The sequence below is a fragment of the Citrus clementina genome, unplaced genomic scaffold, assembly GCF_000493195.1.
Source record: "Citrus clementina cultivar Clemenules unplaced genomic scaffold, Citrus_clementina_v1.0 scaffold_3, whole genome shotgun sequence".
Taxonomy (NCBI): Eukaryota; Viridiplantae; Streptophyta; class Magnoliopsida; order Sapindales; family Rutaceae; genus Citrus; species Citrus x clementina.
Window position 1 is genome coordinate 5,571,901 of NW_006262339.1, and position 21,562 is coordinate 5,593,462.

The 21,562-nt window shown below is 34.9% G+C and overlaps 2 protein-coding genes across 5 annotated transcripts; both read left to right on the top strand.

Moving 5' to 3' along the window:
- The first annotated feature begins 419 nt into the window (after window positions 1-419).
- On the top strand, window positions 420-1,642 carry LOC18047304 (zinc finger protein ZAT1). The gene has a single exon (XM_006440245.2). The coding sequence runs from the start codon at window positions 498-500 to the stop codon at window positions 1,449-1,451; it is 954 nt and encodes a 317-aa protein (XP_006440308.1). The 5' UTR covers window positions 420-497; the 3' UTR covers window positions 1,452-1,642.
- An 11,307-nt stretch (window positions 1,643-12,949) lies between these two features.
- Window positions 12,950-21,309, top strand: LOC18047305 (protein transport protein SEC16B homolog). Of its 4 annotated transcripts, XM_024189377.1 has the most exons (14): window positions 12,950-13,133; window positions 13,273-15,309; window positions 15,510-15,830; window positions 16,414-16,533; window positions 16,617-16,739; window positions 16,899-17,069; window positions 17,523-17,648; window positions 17,732-17,866; window positions 18,282-18,409; window positions 18,488-18,596; window positions 18,677-18,994; window positions 19,105-19,260; window positions 19,388-19,686; window positions 20,349-21,309. In XM_024189377.1, exons 2-14 carry the CDS (start codon window positions 13,408-13,410, stop codon window positions 20,833-20,835), a joined length of 4,395 nt encoding a protein of 1,464 aa, XP_024045145.1. In that variant the 5' UTR covers window positions 12,950-13,133; window positions 13,273-13,407; the 3' UTR covers window positions 20,836-21,309. The 4 variants fall into 4 exon arrangements, with proteins under 4 accessions (XP_024045145.1, XP_024045147.1, XP_024045144.1 ...); XM_024189376.1 differs by lacking the exon at window positions 12,950-13,133 and having other exon boundaries at window positions 13,179-15,309; XM_024189378.1 differs by lacking the exon at window positions 12,950-13,133 and having other exon boundaries at window positions 13,180-15,309; window positions 19,111-19,260.
- The last annotated feature ends 253 nt before the right edge of the window (window positions 21,310-21,562 follow it).

A 21,562-nucleotide genomic window follows, 5' to 3' on the forward strand; every position in this document is an offset into this window, starting at 1 on the left:
ATATTAAAATGATGATTCTGATGATAAGTGTTATGAATGAGTATCACTGTATCTACACAAAGCATAGTATTAACTAAATTAAATTAAGCAAAAAAAGATGTGTAATTGCCTAACTGGCAGTATATGGACTTTCAGAAAGCGGTAAAAAGAAAAGCTTATTATCCAAATGGGCAAGATTTGCATGTTACTTGTCCCTCTTTCGCCATTCATGATCACACATTTTCATAGTTTTTGCAATTCTTAAAAAAAAAAGAAAAAGAAAAAAGAAAAAAAATACAGTTTGATTAATAATATATTTTTTTCTTTAAAAATTTACAACTGTTTTTTCATATTTTATTTTCAGAATCATAATTTTTGGGTTGTGTGTTTCTTTTGGTGGAGGAATGCTTGTCACCTACTCCTTTTAAGTTCCCCCAATTAATCTCTCTATTTACTTGTGAGAGAAAGAAAAGTGCTTTTGCTTCAGAGGTTGCTGCTTTTGCTTATGCTCTGTGCCAATGGAGAAGCACAAATGCAAGCTTTGCACTAGGAGTTTCTCTAATGGCAGAGCCTTGGGTGGTCACATGAAAGCTCACTTGGCAGCTCATCCTCTACCTCCAAAGACGAATCAACAGCAGCAACCCAGTGATAGTACCGAGTCAGCTTCAACTTCGTCTTCATCTTCTGGAGAGGGGGTGGAAGTGAAAGGCAAAAGCCCAGAAGTTGCAGAAGAGAAATCTTTGGGTTACGGGTTGAGAAACAATCCAAAGAAGAGTTTCAGGTTTGCAGATCCTGAGTTTTCTTTTGCAGTCGATTCTGGTTCTGTTGTTGTTCAAGACAGAGAGAGTGAGACTGAGTCAAGAAACCCAACTCGGAGACGATCTAAGAGGAACCGGAAACTGTTTACAGCTCATCAGGATCATCATCAGAAACCAATGTTGAAAAAACCCAATTTCCTTGAGTCACCAGCAGAGCCGGAACCGGTGAGTTCAGTATCTGATACTTCTCCTGAAGAGGATGTTGCCATGTGCCTTATGATGCTTTCGCGCGATGTGTGGATGAGAAACAATGACGAAGCACAAGATCATAAAATTGTCGAGATGGTGGAGGAATCCGAAGAGATCAAGTTGACTCGCGGGAAATACCGGTGTGAGAAATGCAAGAAAGCCTTTCGATCTTATCACGCTTTGGGCGGACACAAGAAAGTTTGTGAAACAAACATTAATGCGGGTACTAAAGTTGCTGCTGATGAAAAAATATTTGAGTGTCCATTTTGTTACAAGGTGTTTGGTTCTGGTCAAGCACTTGGCGGCCACAAGAGATCTCACTTGTTAGCCAATTCATCATCAACTGCTGCCGCTGCTGCTGTTGTTGCTACAGACCCTGCAGTTAAGTTTGAGAACAATTTGATAGATCTCAATCTTCCTGCCCCATTGGAAGAAGATGACTTTAGTGTGGTTTCAGATGCGTAATAGATGATTTGGGAAAATCAAACTGTTCTTTGTAGTTAGCTTTAATGTTCATTCGATAATTTTTTGAAGTGTATGGATTCTCCTTTGTGGAAAGAATAGTTCTTTTCTTTGGTTTCTTCACCGCTTACTTTGTCATTACTAGTTTAAACTCAGTCTCTGTAACATTGACTGACATGCCAACATTCATCCCTTTGAAATCTTGAACTCATTCATTTAAGCAATTTAAGAGTGGAGCAAGTAAGCACGCATTCAAGAGTGTCCTGGTAGCAATGCTTAGCAAAACTTTGTTTCGTTTCGGATGAGTACTTTTGGGGTTTTGCCAGTGGACCCAAGAACATGTTCTCTGCAAGTACCTGGGGGAGTTCAATTCAGTTAATGTTACATGTCCTATTCACGTTTCCAGCTGTTCATGTAAAAACTGCTTGCTAGTTGCTAGTTTCTACTCTCTTTAAGTTAAAGCTGACAAGTTTGCTAAAAAAATGATCATGGGCTTTGTCCGCTTGGGGAACGAAGCTGAAGAAGAAGAGTTCTTTCTCTCTCACAAGTCTCGCACACTATTTCTTTTGTTCTCTGATTCAGGCTTTCAGCCTCAGTTTGTTGGTTTAGCTTAAAAGTATAAAATCAATGATTTGATTAGAAGATGAACCACAAACTACAAGATGAAATGACAGGAATAACCTCAATGGACCACGTAGTTTTTGTTTACGCACTCATATCCCCATAATGTGACTGGTGGAGATCTGAATTCTCCTAATTTTTTTCTGACTGGAAAGATATGTAAAAAATAATCTGCCTTGAAATGAACGAAATATCCGGGCAAAAGGAGGCACCCAACCCACGCTATTCTTATAGAAGAATCAGTCAAGATTTATTTATTAAAAGGAAGTAGAATACTAATATAATGGAGAGTTAATTAAATTAAATATATGAGTTGATAATGCTTTAGGTTAGTAAAGACAGTACAGTCTTGATTACAAGGACATGTCAGTCAATAAATGATTGGTCATTGGGTTCCTTTCTTTCATGCATACCAATGTGATTTCTTGGTTCACAAGATTTTTCAGCTTAAATTATGTTAGGGATTAGTGCCAGTGCAACCCATTGTTAGTTGTTTTCACCTTTCATGGATGGGAAGCTTCATCTACCCAAAACCATTTTGTGCTCTCTCATCACTTTCTCATTTAACCTATGAATTTTTTTTCAAGGATAATTTTGTCCATGTAACCCAAATTATATATTTCAAAAGTTATATTCAATTTGACTTATGCACGTAAAATAGATCATGTTCTTAGTAAATTGTGCCACCAAAAAAAAAAAATTCACAGTTGAAAAGATGCCATTAATTATTTTTGTTCTAAATTCTTAATTAGATTGAGTCAAATTAATTTTTTGATTTTTAGAATCAAAACTCAAAGCAAATTTTATGTTCATGGTTTCTCTAAATGATAGCATATAGTTGATTTGATCTCTTACGATGAAAACAACAAATTAAGGATGAAATACGATTAAGTTGTCGTGAGAAAGGGGTGGGAACAAAGTAACGCAAGAAAAAAAAAATTATGCTGATAAATATCCAACCATATTAACACCAATTTGTCTGACAAAAGACTTGTCTATTCAATGAATAATGCTAGAGACACAAACTATTTGCATTGATTAATTTGTTTCATTAGCTGTCATTACATGCATAAACTTTTATATACCACATTAATTAATACAAAAAATTATATCCCCCAAATAACTCTTTTTTTTTTTTTTTTTTCTATTTTGTGATTTTGCTCGCACCACTGCTAAACCCCTTAAAAGGGTATATTATAGTTTTGATTATTTTGCCTGTGCTTCTAAAAACTTTCACTTTCTCACAATTGTGATTGCTAATGTCCCCTTTAAAATGCATCGTCTTCGTAAGGTCACGGTAGTAATTGCTTATAAATTTACAATGTAGATTCTTGCTAAGGGGACGTCAAAATAGCTTTTTTTTTTGGGCCTTTTCCTGTCAAAAAAACACATGCAATGAAAAATTACGTTGAAAGTGATCATTTTTCTTTTTCCGGGTTGATAACAACGGTTAAAGTGGTTATTGATGTACCTTGTAGTGGAAATGAAGACAAGAAAAAAGCGAAGGGGTGAAATATAAAAAGAAAAATTAAAAAAAGGATTTTATTTTCTTTTTACTAGGCCCCGAAATTGCAAACTAACAAACTACTATACAAATTATTAAAATATAACACTTTACTAGATTAATTTTTTTTTAAATAATAGTTTAATATATTTTTATCACTTCCATTAGTTGACCCATTAATTGACTTATAAAATACCAATTTTATTCTTAACGAACAACTCCTAAAATAAAATAAAAAAAGTAATAGAAATGAGTGCCGTGCGAATTTACAATCTTACCCTATTCTTAGTGTGAAACAAAGTACCATTGCTGCTTATAATGATATTTAAATTACAATATTATCCCTGCAATTGATCTATTGTATTGCAAATTGATAGCTGTTATTTTTAAAAAAGTTAATATAGTGAAGTGTTATCTCTTAATAATAAGCATTGCCGTAATGAAAGGATAATAACCCTAACACTTAATTACAAATTTGGGTTTCATTTGATAAAAATATAAATTTACTCCTATGACGTCAACATGATACCATCATTAAACCATTGGCAGTGATAGAAATATATAATAAACTGTTATTTTTCAAAAAATTAAGGTGAAATGTTATCTTTCAATAATTTGTGTGGTTGTAGTGAAAGGATAATAACTCTTAAAAAAAGCATACAACAAAAGATTATTGTTTGAATCATTCACAATGCTAAATAAATTGATGAAAATAAAACATTTACAAATTAGGGAGATGTTTACCTATCTAAATATTTGAAAGGAAAATGAGCCCTGGTTGAAGCTCGAACTCGCGGACGCGCCCGGATGTTAAAGGTGTGAGCCGGTGGCTATTTTCATTTTTTTAAAAAAATAATAATGTTAAGAATCACTTATCATGGGAATGGGACGTGACTATTTTCTCTATTTAATACGCGAAATAAATTATGACCAAAATTAATTACGTAGGTGCTTCATATCAACTAATCCATTATCCATGATTATTAAAAAAGGATTTTGGTGGTTCTGTCATTATCAAAAGGTTAGATAGAATAACACGATAGGGCCTATCACGGTGCACGTAACACGAGCCTTGTGACAAGAATGACCATGTGTATTAATGAAACTCGACAGGCGCCAGCTAATGCAAAGAAAGAGCTTAGCAAGAGCCAAGAAGTGGGCTGCTCTAATTTTTATCCACGTGATAAATCGCATTAATTTTCCACACATCCAACGGCAGAGGATCAGTAATTTTTTTATAAAAATGGTTGATGCACAGGAGACGCATGGGAGGGGTAGATTGGTAAATGAATTCATTTTGAGGAATTTTAGTCAGCGTGAGTTGTGCCACGCTTCATGAGAGTTGGGCGGAAGAAAAGACGTGAAGTCGCGAAGTGGGTTAAAGTGGGGGTGGCAGTGGCTTCTCGGTCAACTTCCGCAAATCATTTTCTTAGAAAATGTTATCCGGGCCCCATCTGAACCCGCTAGAGTTATTTCCTACGTGGAAATTAATTTATTATCTTTTTCTCCAGTCAAATTTATCATTCACCCGTGATCCGAAATTAAAAGGAACAGTAGCCAAAAAAGAGTCCGGCGGAAAGATGAGAATAAGTGAATGGGGTCTGCACTTGTCTCTTGCGAAGTGGCTAATTATGCTTTTTATAACAGCAGTCCCTTTTTTTTTTTTTTTTTTTTTTTGGTTAATTATTTTTTTTAAATTACATTTCAAATCACCGAGCCGCAGTGTTTTAAGGAATTATTGACCCAATAATCCCTGGTGTTTCAGTGCCATGGTAGAATTTAGAAAGCACTTTCTTCACTTTATCTCGTGATATTCTTTTCCCGAACGACAAGTTCCAACCGACATATGTAGGTCATATTATAGGATTTTTTTGATTTATCTTAGGGTACACTAAATCATAATTTTGGGAATGATGCGCTTCCGGTTTTGAAACACTAATGGCTTCAATTATTTTTAAGAAACATATAACTCTGCACCAGAAGTACATAAGATAACAAATTTTAATGATAAATTGTATACGGTTATTGACGAATTGTGTTCGACACAGTTTCCTTGAAAATTCTTTGGTAACAAAATGGAAGGGCATTATGTGCCCAATAATCTACTTGGTAATTATTAACCCTCAGTCCATCACTAAAAGACTTAACAAACTACGCAATGTGTATGCATCATCATTATCAACATAATCATTTATATACCTCCTTGTCTGCTTTCTATTTGTCTTCCTGGCTAAACATTTTATTATTTCCATAAAAAAGCTGTAATTTATCTTTGTATTCTCTTGTTTAGTACGCTCATGGCTCGGCTGGGACCCGTAGGTTTTTGAAATTTCGATCCAGGAAAAAGAAGGTTGAAATAATAATTGATAACATTTATTGAGTAGGAGAAGAGGTATAACTTAGAAAGTCTTAACTCAGTTTTCATGGATTGAGAAAAGACTCTAAATTTTTTTCAGAGTGCCAATGTCTTATTTGGTGTGAATATTTAGACTTTTGAGAAATACAAACTTGGCTAGTTAGTAGTTGCTGACAACTAGCTAAAACAGAAATGAATTTCAATGCTCTCTCTGTCTCTTATTTTGCGGTTGGTTACCAATAACTAATGCCAAATCTGCATACATTCAAAATATGGACGTACAAAACAAATAAAGGTTTAATATTTTCAAGGAAATAAGAGTCCCTCTTGCGGCGTAAATGCTGTTGGTGTCAACAATGTAAATAACCATGAATGCCTCTCACCAGTCACCACCCCACTTTTCTCTTTAACAATTCAGTGCTTTACTGCGGATAGCGGCATCTCTCACTTATTATTACTTTATTTCGAAGGCTCAGGAGTGTGTGTTAAGCCCACAACTTTGTTGCGTCCTTTGGCATTAACCTTGATTCACGCCACGCCGCATTACAAACACCATGATTTCACGCACCAATTTTATAGGTCGTCACAGCTAAACACGGCAAATTAATGCTCCCTTGCTCACTCACTTCAGTCCCCGTCAATATGCTGCCTGCCTTCCAGCAGCCACACAAAAGCGCGCAGCATGTGATCCGAGCCTTTCGATTACCTAAAAGTCCCAACACCCATTATGCTATGCCTCCACCCCTCTATACCGCGCATGGATATGATTATCTGCTGCATCTACTGAACGCCAATCTTCACCGTCCGATTCAGGTTTTATCCGACCTCCTTATGGAGATTGATGAAACTCTTAAATTCCAGATTAGTATACTTAGCATGCACGTGCTGAACGCTGATCAGATGACTAGATGAGGTACTAGTCAAGCCTGGGTCAAACTGGGGGGGGGGGGGTGGGTTGGAAGGAGAGGAGGAAATTAGCAGCTATTTTACCAAATATAATGTCCAGCTACAAATCCCACATTAACAAGATCTACACATCTATACAAATAGCTTTCTACGCTTACCAAGTATTTAAATCATTATAAATTCACTCACATTAGTTCGACGGAGAAGTAGTTTTTGAAATAATACAATTTCATCAATAAATTATGTGCACATTAAGAAATAGATTATGACCATAGATTTATATATCATAAACTCATTTAGATCGTATTGCACCATTAATATAATTATGTAAACTTTTTTTTAGATACAGTGACTGATTTTATGAGTAAGTCAAATTTCTATGGGCTAGATTTACCCCGTTTATGTTTAAACTTGAATGTGAAAACATATTTTAGAGAATGATATTTTTTTCCTTTTTTTGGGGGGGGAGGATTTTTTTTTTAATTATGTATACAAAGATTGTTTACTGATATTACATCGATATTACAATTCATATTTACAATCATACTATACAAGTGGGATTACCGCCATATATTGACACACTGAAGCACTTGTCCTAATACTTTAAACCCTCTAATGTGTCTACTTCACTTATTTTTCGTAAAGAATATATTGTTTCCACTCAATTAGTTGATAATTGAAGTAGTACTGAAATTAATCTCCATAAAACTCTTACGGAGGATCAAACTCTTATATTCAATATTATAAGTACAAGACTTCTCCCATTAGATCATATTATCAAAGGTCATTTAAAACACACAGGCATCTTTGGAGCATGTGCTGCTGTAATCCTTGAAAAAAAATTCTTTATGGTTATCAATAAAGATTGGATAATATCAAAATGAACAATCATATGGAGCCAAAAATGCACTGCGGCCTGCTTAATTGGATTGTTTTGGATGTTTGTAAATTGGCCACGGTCGCATATTCCAAAACGATGATTAAAGCCACTGTATGTGCTTATGCAAATTTTGTTCATTTCTGGTGTTGTCCCCCCTCTGTGTTGTTGCAGATAAAGCCATGGACAAATAAATATCAAATTCCACTTTATAGTTTATAGCTTTTATTAGGCAACTGCCCTGTACTGTCATGGTTAAGAAATATAATGCATAAAAGGTAATTTTCTCACTTGGAAGTTTGTCAATTCGTTATGGACTCCATGACAAAAATTTTAACATTACTTGATAATTAACCGTAGCTTCCATTCTACTGCCAAGAATCAAGATACCCAGCTTGTTTAAATACATAAAGACAATAAGTGGAAAATCGAAAAATTAAAAATTAAAAAGAAAAAGATTTTCTACTCATGGCAACAATCAGTGGTATACATATATATCGTTCTGTCACACGCATCCATTATACTGTATATTAAAAGGAAATATAAATGAACATCGTAGTTGTAATAATACTAAAAATATCAAACAAATTGATAATATGTTGCCAAAAAAAAAAATTACATTGATACTTTGCTACAAATTTCTTTGAGATGTAATTTTATAATGAATCATTCTGTTTTTTTAGATAATCAAAAGAGTGACACTGTTTCCTTTAATCACAAATATTTTAATAAAGAATTTAGGTTTTGAAGATGATGTGTGTTGATGTATGTACTTTTCAAACTAGGCCTAACCCACCATGACAGGGCCACGACCACATATCACTGTCATGGAACTTGAGTCACAATTTGGACCCAACTCAACGTAGGGACTTTTCAGTAACGGAGAAAGATTTCTCGAATCATACATAGCTCAGGGCCTAGGCCTAATCATGACCAAAAGGAGAACTATCTTAATCTCAAGAGAGTAAAGGAAGGCGGAAATCAGACCTATTGGTTGAATGGCAGTTAATCCACCTTTCATTGCACGCCTAGAAAGTACAGTTTCAGTCTTTTGTGAAGGAAGACTTATTTCAAATATTTAGAAATAGAATGGGTTTCATATAGGCTCAAATATTCAAGCTACGCCTTTAATAGAGTCAATACAAGAGATCTGAAGATAGATCCATTTCATTTCAAACTCTTTTAAGTATATATTTAGATTGCACTCCATCGAGTCCATATATGATCAACTCATACATTTTATATTCAGGTTGGACTCAACATCAGGACTTGACCATAGTAGAGTATAGTTAGGAGATAAATGCTTGATTAGTCTCTATATTTTATAAAATACCTCAAGATATTCATGTAGTTAAATGTATTACATTTTTACAATTACTTTTTCCTTCTTTTTAGCCAATTCATCACCTTAATGGAGTTGATACAAGACAAGAGATCTAAAAATAGATCCATTTCATTTTAAACTCTTTAAATATGTACTTAGATTGCACTGCACAGAGAGTCGATACAAGGTAAACTCAGATATTTTATATTCAGATTGGACTCAATATCCATACTTGACCATAGTAGAATTTGTTTAGGGGATAAATACTTGTTTAATCCCTTTATATTATAAAATATCTCAAAACATCTATGTAGTTAAATATATTATACTTTTACACTTACTTTTTTTTTTTAACAATAATACACTTTCAACAATATACTTGATATTAATTAATTTATCTATAAATGAGTAAATTAACCAATAATTATTTATTAAAAATTAATTAATTAATATCAATGTGAAAGAATTATTATTTTTTGTACATGTACAACAACCTTACTATCATCAAATTTAAAGCAATGTTTCAACAATATCATTAATAATTATTTTATAAAATAAATTAATTAATAAACTAATCCTAAAAATAAAATAATAATATAAAAGTTTGTGTAAATTTTTATAATACTTTTAAGGTTAATTTAATAAATTATCATTTTTTATTAATATCTTAGAAATATTATTAAAAGGGTATTATTATAAAAGAAAATAAAAAGTAAGGTTAGAAGTACAACATATTTAATAATAAGGATGTTTTAAAATATTTTTTAAATATAAGAACTGAACATACACTTAATTCCAAGTATGAGGACCAATTAAGTATTCACCCGATAATTAGGTCACAAGAATTAAATGGAGGCCAAACAACCATCCTGCAACCGAACAGTTGTTGCCAAATGCCAATACCGGCTGGCAATGTTCATGAATCGGCCTCGTTCATTTGGATTCTTCAGCCGGTGATAAAGAGTACCATTCATGACGCAGCCCAGCGACGTGCATGTTGATAGATGATGATGGCCCTGCTTAAAAAAATCGAGTTCTCGCTCAACAGAATTCTTGCACATTTCTGCTCTATTTCATGGGCTCAATCACATCACCCGCTCTTGTTGGCCTTGTCTCTTGGTTTTAGTTACTTTTTCATTTCTCTTTCCAGCTAATAGTAATAATAAGACTGCTTAATTATAATATAAATTCATTTTAAAGAAGTTAAAAGTAATTCTCAATGGCCGCTTTGTATTAACAGGTGCGACAAATAGGCACAGCAAATCAATGGCCGACAAGAAGCACAAGTATTTTTTTTTTTGACAAGAAGCACAAGTTTGGTGATGATTAGTCGTAAAATATAGTTGGATGTCAGAGTCATTAATACGTCGTTGACAAAAATGGTGGCCAAATAAGAAAAACGGTACTTGTTATTTTGAAAGTACAACTATTTTGCAAAATTTCATTAATCAGCTTCAAAGTCTACTTATGTCGACTACTTGTTTTTTAACTTATTTGTTGATCATGTGCTATATGTATATATAATACACACACACACGCACATCTATGCATGATGGGTAGTGAGTTTAGACATCATTCATCATCGGTCGACCCTAACTCTATGCCAACCATGAACAAGAAAATGCCTTATCCTATAATGTGAGAGAATTAAGAAGCACTTGATAGACTATGTATATAAATATGAAAGAAAATCCAGATCTATGTCAACAGTAGTTGATACAATATTAAGAAAAATTATGTAATTAGGTGCTTCAGGGTGGAACAAAATATGATGCAACGGAAGTTTAAAGTTCAAAATACTCCGTTGATTCTAGAGAATGCCGGAATAAAAGAACAACTAAACTCATGTTGATTCAAAAGAATGCCGTGAATTTAGGAGTTAAGACTCATTGATTCTGCAGAATACCGAGAATTAACTAAACTCAAACACTCACAAAGAGATTTGAAAATTGAAAATATTATTAAAATCGAACATCTATTTGTAAAAGCTACAAAAGATACTTATTTATACTAACTAAGACTTATCCTAATATGATTAGAAAACCTATTTTAATAAGACTTATACCTAAATTAGAAATATTACTTAAATAAGCAATACCAAAACAACAAAACTCTAAATAGGAAATCAAATTAAACTAAAATACAAATTAATTAAAATATTCTAAATATTATACATTTAAATCTAATTAGAATTTCTTCAATTTCTTGCTCTGCATCAAAATGTTATTGACTTTTATCTTCATTACAAGATTAACTCTATCAGCTACATGCCTACATCTCAAGATGCCACTAAAATATATATGAAAAATACAATATTTAATATATTGAAATCTATCTATCTATTTATCTCTATATATGTAAAAAAGAGAATCTTATCCTAAATATAATCTGGGTCATTCTTCTATTATGAATAATTATGATCTAGTTGGCGATTTAAGTAGTTCACAAATGCTCTTTTGGCGAAGGACACGATTTCTTTTCTCTATATTGTATTAACATTTCTTAGTTAACATTTCATATAATTGTTTATTATACTAAAATAAGAATAATAATACTAAGGGCCAGTTTGGGAATGCTGTAACTTTTAAAATAATTATTATTAGCTGTGTTATAGAAATAATTAGTTGTGAAGAGAATAAATTAAATGTTTGGTAAATTTCGTTTTCAGAACTACTATAAATTTTGAAAGTAGTTATGGATATTTGGTAAATTTTATTGTTAAACCATTGAGAGAAAATAAATGATTAAAATATACATAATGTAAGATAAAAGTTATTTATACATATAAAAACATGTTCATATAATATTTTTAATTGTGTATTATAATAATTTGTATTGTATTGATTTTATTTTTTTATCTTAAAACAATTGATAATTAAATTTATAATATAGTGAAACAAATTTAATAGTAATTCATCCAACAAATTGATATTAATAAATTTGCATTGATGAATTATAATAAAAATTTATTAAAATATTGATTTTGTTTCCAATTTGAATAAAGATAATTTTGGGTTTAGGTAATAATTTTAAGCATATTTATGGAATTGAATTAAACGATAAAATTGATTCTCAAAATCAAAATCTATAAACTACTCTTTTTTATTTTTCAAAATCAGCTGTAAGACAGGTTGATTTTGACAAAATTGATTTTGATTTTTTTTCCAAACACTAAAATTAGTTTTTAAATTTTAAAAATCACTTTTAAGCCTCTCAAAAGCAATCTCAAATGGACCCTAAGTATTCTAGCATATTGAACCTAATTTATATCTAACATTCATTTATTAAATGGTATAGTAATAATTTTATTAGTTTGATCCGGACTAAAATAATTTTCTAACTTCACCATTGATGGTAATTGACGGCAGAGTTGTGCCGACATGTAAAATATACTGCTTTATAATTTATTTGTTTTTCAATCTCATAATTAAAATTTATTTTATATTGTAAATGATAGTACAAAAATTTGGGAACTAAAATTTCACATATGTAGCTATTCCTTAATATTTTAGGCATAACAAGGTTTTTACCACAATAGACATGTAGTAGTGGATAGATTTTGGAGAATGGATAGACACATACACGGCAGATATGGTAATATCAAAAGAGTAGTAGATTTAGGGTAATTAATGTCCACCTTTTCCTTAAGGCAACATTAAATATTAATAAGAGTGTTTAACTAATGGAAGAAAATTTTCCAAAAATTCGACCAATGAGAAAACAACAGAGGAAGTGGTAGCAGCAGAAATGACGCTGGGAAAATTGGAAAATAATAACGCAGCCCACGTAAATAAAATTGCTCAAATACAATGGCGGTAAAATTGAAAATCACGCAGCGACGTCCCAAATAATAATAATAAACATAAAAAAGGTATTGAAGTATAAAAACAGCTACAAAATAACTCGACATATCACGAAGGGCGAAAAGATTAGGGAAAAAAAAAAGAGTAAATAAATAAAACTAAAATTAAGAAAAAAAACGTAGCTCTCTTCTTTCTTTGTCGTGTTGGCGGTGCGAAATCGAAGGCTCTGTCTCTATTCTTCTTCTTCTCTCTCTCTCTGTCTTTGATTTTCTATGCAAATTCTCTCCTCAATCCGTAAGTTAACTTTTTGTTATTTAAACCTTTTTTTTTATTCTTCAATTTAATTCTATCCTAAAAAAATTTATAGGTTTGTTTAATTACTGGATTTAAAATAGATCTTAAAATCATAGATCTCGTTCTTTCTCTGAATTAGGGATCTCGAACTTCTTGCAATCATACAGCTCGAATATCGAGGTATTTTTGTAAGTTATTGTGTGATTGGAGGGTGTTTAGGTTTTGATTTGTGTAGATCGCGAGGAGTGAGGGTTGTCAGGTTATAGTCCGATCGATGGCTTCGAATCCTCCGCAGTTTCAGGTGGAGGATCAGACGGACGAGGACTTTTTCGATAATTTAGTTAACGACGAGGACGATTTCGTTGGCCCCACCAAAACCCCCATCGCGACCAACATCACCACCTCCTCCACCTCCACATCCGCCGTTAACGATAAATTTACGGTTGACTCCAATGACTCTGATTCTGACGATGCGAAAGCTTTTGCAAATCTGACTATAGATGATGGCGGAATTGATTCGAGACAAAAAGTTGCCACGGAATCGATTGGGGAAAAGAAGAGTGAGCCTGATGATTCAATAGAAGATATTGGTACGGAGTCAATTGCTGAAAATAAGAGCAAGTGGAATGGTTGGGAACAAAACTTCGGTACAGAATTGAATTTGGATGATAAGAGTGATTTGGTTGCTGGTCGTTTGGACGAATCAAATAATGAGGGTGATGCAAAGGATGGGATGGATCCGGTTCCTCATAAGAATAATGGATCCATGGTTAGGGAGGTTGGGTGGAATTCATTTTATGCAGATCGAACGGAGCAGAATGGGAATCATGGGTTTGGTTCGTATTCAGATTTTTTCAGTGATTTGGGGGAGAATTCTGCAGAGTTCCCTGGAAAAGTGGAGGGAAATGCAAATGTGGCTCTTAGTGAAAATGGAGAAGCTAAGATTCTATCCAGAAATGAAGAATCTAAAACAGGTTCACTGTTAGGGAACTCCATTGATTATGGTAATTATGCTCAGTATCAAGAGAGTCAAGTTTATGGGGCTGAACAGAATGCAAATGGTCACGATTTGAATAGTACTGAATATTGGGAGAGTATGTATCCGGGATGGAAGTATGATGCAAATACAGGGCAATGGTATCAGGTGGGTGCAACAGCGAACACTCAACAAGGGAGCTCTGATACAACTTTTGGTAGTGATTGGAATGTTATTTCAGAGAAATCAGAGCTTGCGTACTTGAAGCAAAATTCTCAGTCTATTGTGGGGACAGTTTCAGAGACGAGTACAACTGAGAGTGTGTCCAATTGGAAGAGTCAGGTTTCTCAAGTGGATAATAATGGTTTCCCCGAACATATGATTTTTGATCCTCAATATCCTGGTTGGTATTATGATACAATTGCTCAAGAATGGCGCGCATTGGAGAGTTATAATTCATCAGAACAATCTATAGTTCAATCTCATGATCAGCAGAGTCAAAATGGATTCACTTCTGCAGATGCGTATTTCAATAATAGTAACAGTATTTATGGTGAATTTGGGCAGGCTAATGATTATGGGTCTCAAGGTGATGGTATCCAAAGCCTACATGACAAGCAAGCTGATAATTATGGGTCTCAAGGCCTTGGCAACCTAAATCAAAATGGAAGTTGGGCTGAGTCTTATGGTAATTACAATCAGCAGGGTTTAAATATGTGGCAACCCAAGGTTGATGCTAATGCTATGTCTGTTTCAAATTTTCGTCAAAATCAGCCAGTGGATAATTTTTATGGTTCCAAGGCTTCTTTAAACAGCCATGTGGATCAACAGAATGCTTTCAGTTCTATGCGGTCTATTCCATCATATGACAAAGCAAGTCAAGGTCATGGTGTTGAAGCTAAAGGGATTTCTGGGTTTCAAAACTTTGTGCCCAGTGGGGACTTTAGTCAGCAGTTGAATCAGGCATATACGAAGCAGAATGAACAAATGCAGCACTCAAATGACCTCTATGGCAGTCAGAACAAAGTAACTGTTCCACGGCAATCACTTCAGAGTGATTATCAGAATTCTTATGCTCCAAACATTGGAAGATCATCTGCTGGGCGTCCTCCACATGCATTGGTTACTTTTGGTTTTGGTGGAAAACTCGTAGTAATGAAAGATAACAGTTCTCTTCAGAACTCAGCTTTTGGAAACCAGGTTAGGACTTGGATATTTTCTCACTGTTTATTTTAAAAGGGCAGTGAGTTGGCTAAAAAAGAGCAGTTGCAGAAGATTTTTGGGATAGTCTTCAATTCCATACTAAAAAAATAAAAAATAAAAGTTCTGTTTTAGTTTATGGGCTAAATACTGAATTCTTATGCTGTGGCTAATAATTAATTTTTTTTTTAATTGTGAAGGGTCATGTAGAAGCATCCATTAGTGTGCTGAACTTGATGGAAGTAGTGCTGGGAAACACTGATGCTTCTAGCACTGGAACAGGTGCTTTTGGTTACTTTCGTGCTCTGTGCCAACAATCTTGTCCAGGTCCATTGGTTGGTGGAAGTGTTGGAAGTAAGGAGTTGAATAAGTGGATCGATGAGAGGATTGCTAACTGTGAATCTCTTGACATGGATTATAGGAAGGGTGAAGCATTGAAGTTGCTTCTCTCATTACTTAAAATAGCTTGTCAGCATTATGGAAAACTTCGATCTCCTTTTGGCACTGATGCTACATTAAGGGTAACCTTCTATTTTATTTTGTTTTTCTTGAACTGGGTCATGAACCTTCTTTTTTTTGGGTTTAAAAATGTTTTGCATTTATTTTCTTAATGTATTTTCTGCAGTGCTTTCCACTTGCTCTACCACTTTGAATTTGATCCTAGATTATTACCTTGTTGTATGCTGCATTTGGTAACTTTTGCATAAAATCATGTTTCTCATGTGGTGTTAAGCACCTTGTATATCTTGGCAAAAATGCATCCGTATGCCCATTATTTGCAAATTGTATTGAAATAAAACCCCAATTGGTACTGTCAACTCTATGTAATTGATAAGTCGAAATCCTGGTGATTTGTTTATAAATAAATAAATCTTTAAGCTATTTGTAAATGAGAACGTTGTAGTTTACATTTCATTTTCTGCCAATTTATATCGAGGTTATTTCATTTTTTTTAAAATTATATCTTTTGAGCTATTGTCTTGCATTTGTTTTGCCTTCATAACTGTGCAATCTTTTTAGTAGTTTTCACAGAGCTTTTAGTGCCATTTAGGGAGATAAGTTAATTTTGCATTGGATGTTCTTTTGCTTTTGTGGTGTTGATAGGAAAGTGATACCCCAGAATCAGCAGTTGCTAAACTTTTTGCATCTGCCAAGATGAATGGCACACAGTTTGGTGCTCTTAACCACTGCTTGCAAAATTTGCCATCAGAAGGACAGATTCGGGTATGCTTTGGATCACTACTCTTTATCCATGGGACAAACATTTTGTCATTTTTCTGAAGAAAACTGTGCAATGTCTATTCCAGGCAACTGCTTCTGAGGTGCAGAACCTTCTGGTCTCTGGTCGGAAAAAGGAGGCTCTTTTATGTGCACAAGAAGGTCAGCTGTGGGGGCCTGCACTTATCCTTGCATCACAACTTGGCGAACAGGTTTGGCTTTTGTTTCACGTTGTTATCTCTTTCTTAGGACATGGATTTATATTTGAGAAGAAGACTGTCAAATTTGTGCTTAAGCTTGCACCTGTCTCGTCTTTCTCACACATACTGTCATTCACTTGAGTGCTTACTTTGGGACATGGGAGTTTGCAGTTTTATGTTGATACTGTGAAGCAAATGGCCCTTCGGCAGCTGATAGCAGGATCTCCTCTGCGGACATTATGCTTGCTTATAGCTGGGCAACCAGCAGATGTGTTTGCCACAGAAGTGCCAGCTGTTAATGGTTTTCCTGGTGCTGTTACTATGCCACAACAGTCCACAAACGTAAGATATTGGTGTCATAAGTATCTGTCCTAATATTTTATCACTCAATTTATAATTTAAATTAATTTGTCTTTGTGGTATTGGGGATTCATATACTAGAAATTATACATCCTTAGAAAAAAAAAGTGGGAAATACATACTGGAGCGAGGGCAAGTTTCTTACTAGGACTAATCGGAAAGTGTGTCTGATCATTCTGGTTGGGGTGGTGATTTTAGTCCCTTTGCGCAACAATATGGTTATATTTTAGCTCGAAGAGTAAATATGCCTGTCCGAGGACCAGGTTACCAAACTCTTGAAAACTTGTGGCTTTTAGAAAACTGTTATGTCATTGTCATATTTCTAAAATTTACAACTCTTCTTTCTGTATATACGTTAGTTGTGGAAGATTTAATGTTTGTTCTGTTTTGTTTTTTCGTTTTTCTTTCCCCCTTTTCCTAACTCTGGAACTACAGTTTGGAGACAATTGCATGCTCAATGATTGGGAGGAAAATTTGGCTGTGATAACTGCAAATAGAACAAAAGATGATGAACTCGTGATTATTCATCTCGGAGATTGCTTATGGAAGGACAGAAGTGAGGTATATTCAGGTTCATGGCTAATTTTCTTTACATTTTATGGAACTATTTCATTCCTGAATCACAATTGAGATTTATGCTTCAGATCACTGCTGCTCACATCTGCTATTTAGTTGCTGAAGCAAACTTTGAGCCATATTCAGATAGTGCGAGACTTTGTCTTATTGGAGCAGATCACTGGAAATTTCCTCGAACATATGCTAGTCCAGATGCTATTCAGGTGCTCTTTAATATTTTTGTGGCTCTTGTTAATGACTAGATTACATGGTTATGGTTTTTTAATCCAACCAAGAAAATAAAATGCAGATTTTAGTTGCTTTTTGTGGATGCTATTTTCGGGTAGTGTTCTGGACTTTTAACAATTTCCAATACTAGTATGTATATTAAGCTGGGAATATTTTCTCAGTTATTAGAAATATTGATTGATTTCAATGAGTTTTCGTTAGTATGATTGTGTTCAAGTGGTTGCAACTCATCTCTCTTTCTGAGAACCACCAGCCCTGCAAGGCGACATGACATGCACACAGGACAAATAAACAAAGCACTATATGCTTATCTGTGCACCCAGTAATTTATTTTGTATATTATGCTTCCTAAGAAAGTCTTAATTGGTTGATTGAATGTTGTATGGACAGAGGACCGAGTTATATGAATATTCAAAGGTGCTTGGAAACTCTCAGTTTAGCCTGCTACCCTTTCAGCCATATAAGCTCATATATGCACACATGCTCGCTGAAGTGGGGAAGGTTTCAGATTCTCTAAAGTATGTGAAGTATTCGCCTTTTCAATGTTTCTGCCAGTTCTGCCTTCAGTTCTTTCTAACAGGATGAAGTTAATTCAGGTACTGTCAAGCTTTATCAAAATCACTGAAAACTGGCCGAGCCCCTGAAATTGAAATATGGAAGCAATTAGTATCATCTCTTGAGGAGAGGATTAGAATCCATCAACAGGTATTTTTTGGTTGCCGGTGAGTAATTTCGTCAACTTTCAGGAATTTAATTCTAGTCCTAATAATGAAATATGTCCACAGGGTGGATACACAGCAAATCTGGCTCCTGGAAAATTAGTTGGCAAATTGCTCAACTTTTTTGATAGTACTGCACATCGTGTTGTTGGCGGTCTACCACCGCCTGCACCATCCGCATCTCAAGGAACTGGTCAAAGTAATGAACATGATTACCAACCTATGGGCAATAGAGTATCAGGTAGTCAGTCAACAATGGCTATGTCATCATTAATACCTTCTGCTTCTATGGAGCCCATCAGTGAGTGGGCTGCTGATGGCAACAGAATGACAGTGCCTAATAGAAGTGTCTCAGAGCCAGACTTTGGTAGAACCCCGAGACAGGTGGGTAATTGCTATAAAGTAGAAAACCTTGTGTTTACTTTTAACTGCTTGATGTGCTTGCCCATTATCTTGTATAATGTTTTTATGAGGTCTGCTTTGGCACTTGGTAGCATCAGGTTGATTCGTCAATGGAAGCAACCTCATCTAGTGCAGAAGGCAAAGCATCAGGCTCAGGTGGGACATCTCGCTTTTCTCGTTTTGGATTTGGCTCAGGGCTTTTGCAGAAGACAGTGGGGCTGGTCTTAAGGCCTCGAGCGGATAAACAGGTAAGTCCTTGAGGTATATTTCCATGTTATGTCAAGATTAAATTCATAAAACTTTCATGGAAGAATGATTGAAAATCTCTGTTGGTACAAAAGTTGATCGTTTTCTGTATTTCCATTTCTATTGAAGGCTAAATTGGGTGAAAAGAACAAGTTCTATTATGATGAAAAGCTTAAGAGATGGGTAGAGGAAGGTGCTGAACCCCCAGCTGAAGAAGCTGCCCTCGCACCCCCTCCAACAACCGCAGCCTTCCAGAATGGAACGTCTGACTACAACTTGCAATATGCATTGAAGAGTGAGGGTTCTTCAAGTAATGGGAGCCCAATAATCAGAAGTTCACCTCCTTCAGAACAAACTTCAGGCATACCTCCTATTCCAACAAGCACAAATCAGTTTTCAGCTCGTGGACGTATGGGTGTTCGATCAAGGTGATTTTTTTGTTCTTCCCCCCCCCCAAAAAAAAAAAAACTTAGCTTTCTTGATGCTTTTTAAGGTATTCTGTAGTATTAAAATTGAATAGATGGTTAAAAACTTGTTGGATCAGTGGGAGCAGGTGCTTCCTTTTAAGTTTTGTTCCATGGATCTCATTACAAAATCTTTATGCTTCTTACGGCTTCGATTGCAATATTATGTACTCGGTGTAAAATTTGTGTCTCTGTTCCCCACTCTCTTTAGATGTCTAAAATATTAGAGCCCCTTGTTATAGGCTTAGTGCTAAAATGTTGTTTGCTCCAACAAAGGTTTTAAACATCAGCTAATTTTCTCCTAACCGTGAATTAAGCTGGATTATTCTTTTGGACACGAAAGGCGAGGCTTCAGTTCTGTGTCAGGTGGCTTTACCTTCCAAATGTTGCAACCTAACCCTTTGATATTTTGCTGCTTTGAAAAATGTGGTAGAAGAATAATTAATTAAAGATTATTGAGTAATCTTTAATGTCATGACTGTCCACACTATTCAGAAATTGGGGTAATAAAATTTATGTTTAATGTTTCATTTACTTTCCATTCTTCATTCTTTTTTCTATCATATGAAAGGTGATTTAAGGTGCTAGTCAATCTTGATAATGTTATATTAATGGTTCTTTGACAGGTATGTCGACACCTTCAACCAAGGTAAAGCAAGCCCAGCAAAATCATTCCAATCACCTCCAATTCCATCTGTGAAACCAGCTGCAACTGCAAATGCGAAGTTTTTTGTACCTGCCCCGCCATCACCAGCTGAACAGCCAATGGAGGCTATTGCAGAAAATGTTCCAGAAGAGAGTGCAACTGGTGAGAAGCCTTCAACATCCATTATGAATGACTCTTTCCAACCTCCCGCATCATCAATGACGAAACAAAGGTCCCCAAGCATGGATAATATCCCAGGTGGGTCTATGACAAGAGGGAATAGCCCCCTTCCGCCTCATACTAGGCGGACAGCTTCATGGAGTGGAAGCTTTCCTGATGGATTGAATCCAAATTTGAGAGAAACAAGACCTTTAGGTGAGGCAATGGGCATGCCTCCATCATCATTTTTGCCTAGTCCAATTAGCGGTGGCAGTGTTGGGGATGAGCTTCATGAGGTGGAACTTTGAAGAAAAGTAATGATGTAAAATAAAATATCAAATTTTTGTTCCTTGTGGTCAGTCCATTCAGGTAACATGCTCTTATGCATCTCTCAAATATACGAAATTGTGGTGCATGCGCCGGGAGGGTCCATGGAAAAGTATTGTCGTCCTGGCAGTGAATGCTGAAAATGTCGGTGTTTAACCTCAAGTCTCGAGCAATATCTAATATCTATGCTTAAGGAGTTGCCACCGTCTAATGATTGAGGCCAGAGGAGCTGGGGATTTTGTCCTTCCATTTTGGTTTTTGACTAAAAGGGAAAGAAAGTCTTAATAGGCGCACTATTGTACAGTTCATTTGTTCATTTTTTTTTCAACTTTTGGGAAAAAAGCGACCCTTGAATTAGGAGAAAAGCCTCAATGGGTAACTTCTCAAGGGGAAAGGATAATTAATGTATTGATATGTAGAAAATAAGATGTTTTGACCGTGTTTCCTTTCTTTTTGCCCCCTCTCCCGAGTACGTTACACATACTGGTATAGTTTTACATAGATCTGCAGTACATTTGAGAATTCTACTCTTACTAATTTGGAGGAATAATATCAATTCCACTCGCAAACTAGTAGGAGAATAGTTTTTAATTTAACCCTGTCAGTTCAACCGTTTCTTTTTCGCAAAATTCCATGACCAAACTCCCACGAGATGATGTGAGATTGCGAGTTATTACATTAAACACTTCATAAATAAACTTTTGTACA

What these genes read in the sequence shown, in the direction of transcription:
- LOC18047305 (XM_024189377.1), top strand. Translation starts at nt 13,408, where the DNA reads ATGGCTTCGAATCCTCCGCAGTTTCAGGTGGAGGATCAGACGGACGAG. An exon ending in GCACTGATGCTACATTAAGG is followed by an intron (nt 15,831 to 16,413) that starts GTAACCTTCTAT and finishes TGGTGTTGATAG; the next exon opens with GAAAGTGATACCCCAGAATC. An exon ending in AAGGTTTCAGATTCTCTAAA is followed by an intron (nt 18,410 to 18,487) that starts GTATGTGAAGTA and finishes AAGTTAATTCAG; the next exon opens with GTACTGTCAAGCTTTATCAA.
- LOC18047304 (XM_006440245.2), top strand. Translation starts at nt 498, where the DNA reads ATGGAGAAGCACAAATGCAAGCTTTGCACTAGGAGTTTCTCTAATGGC.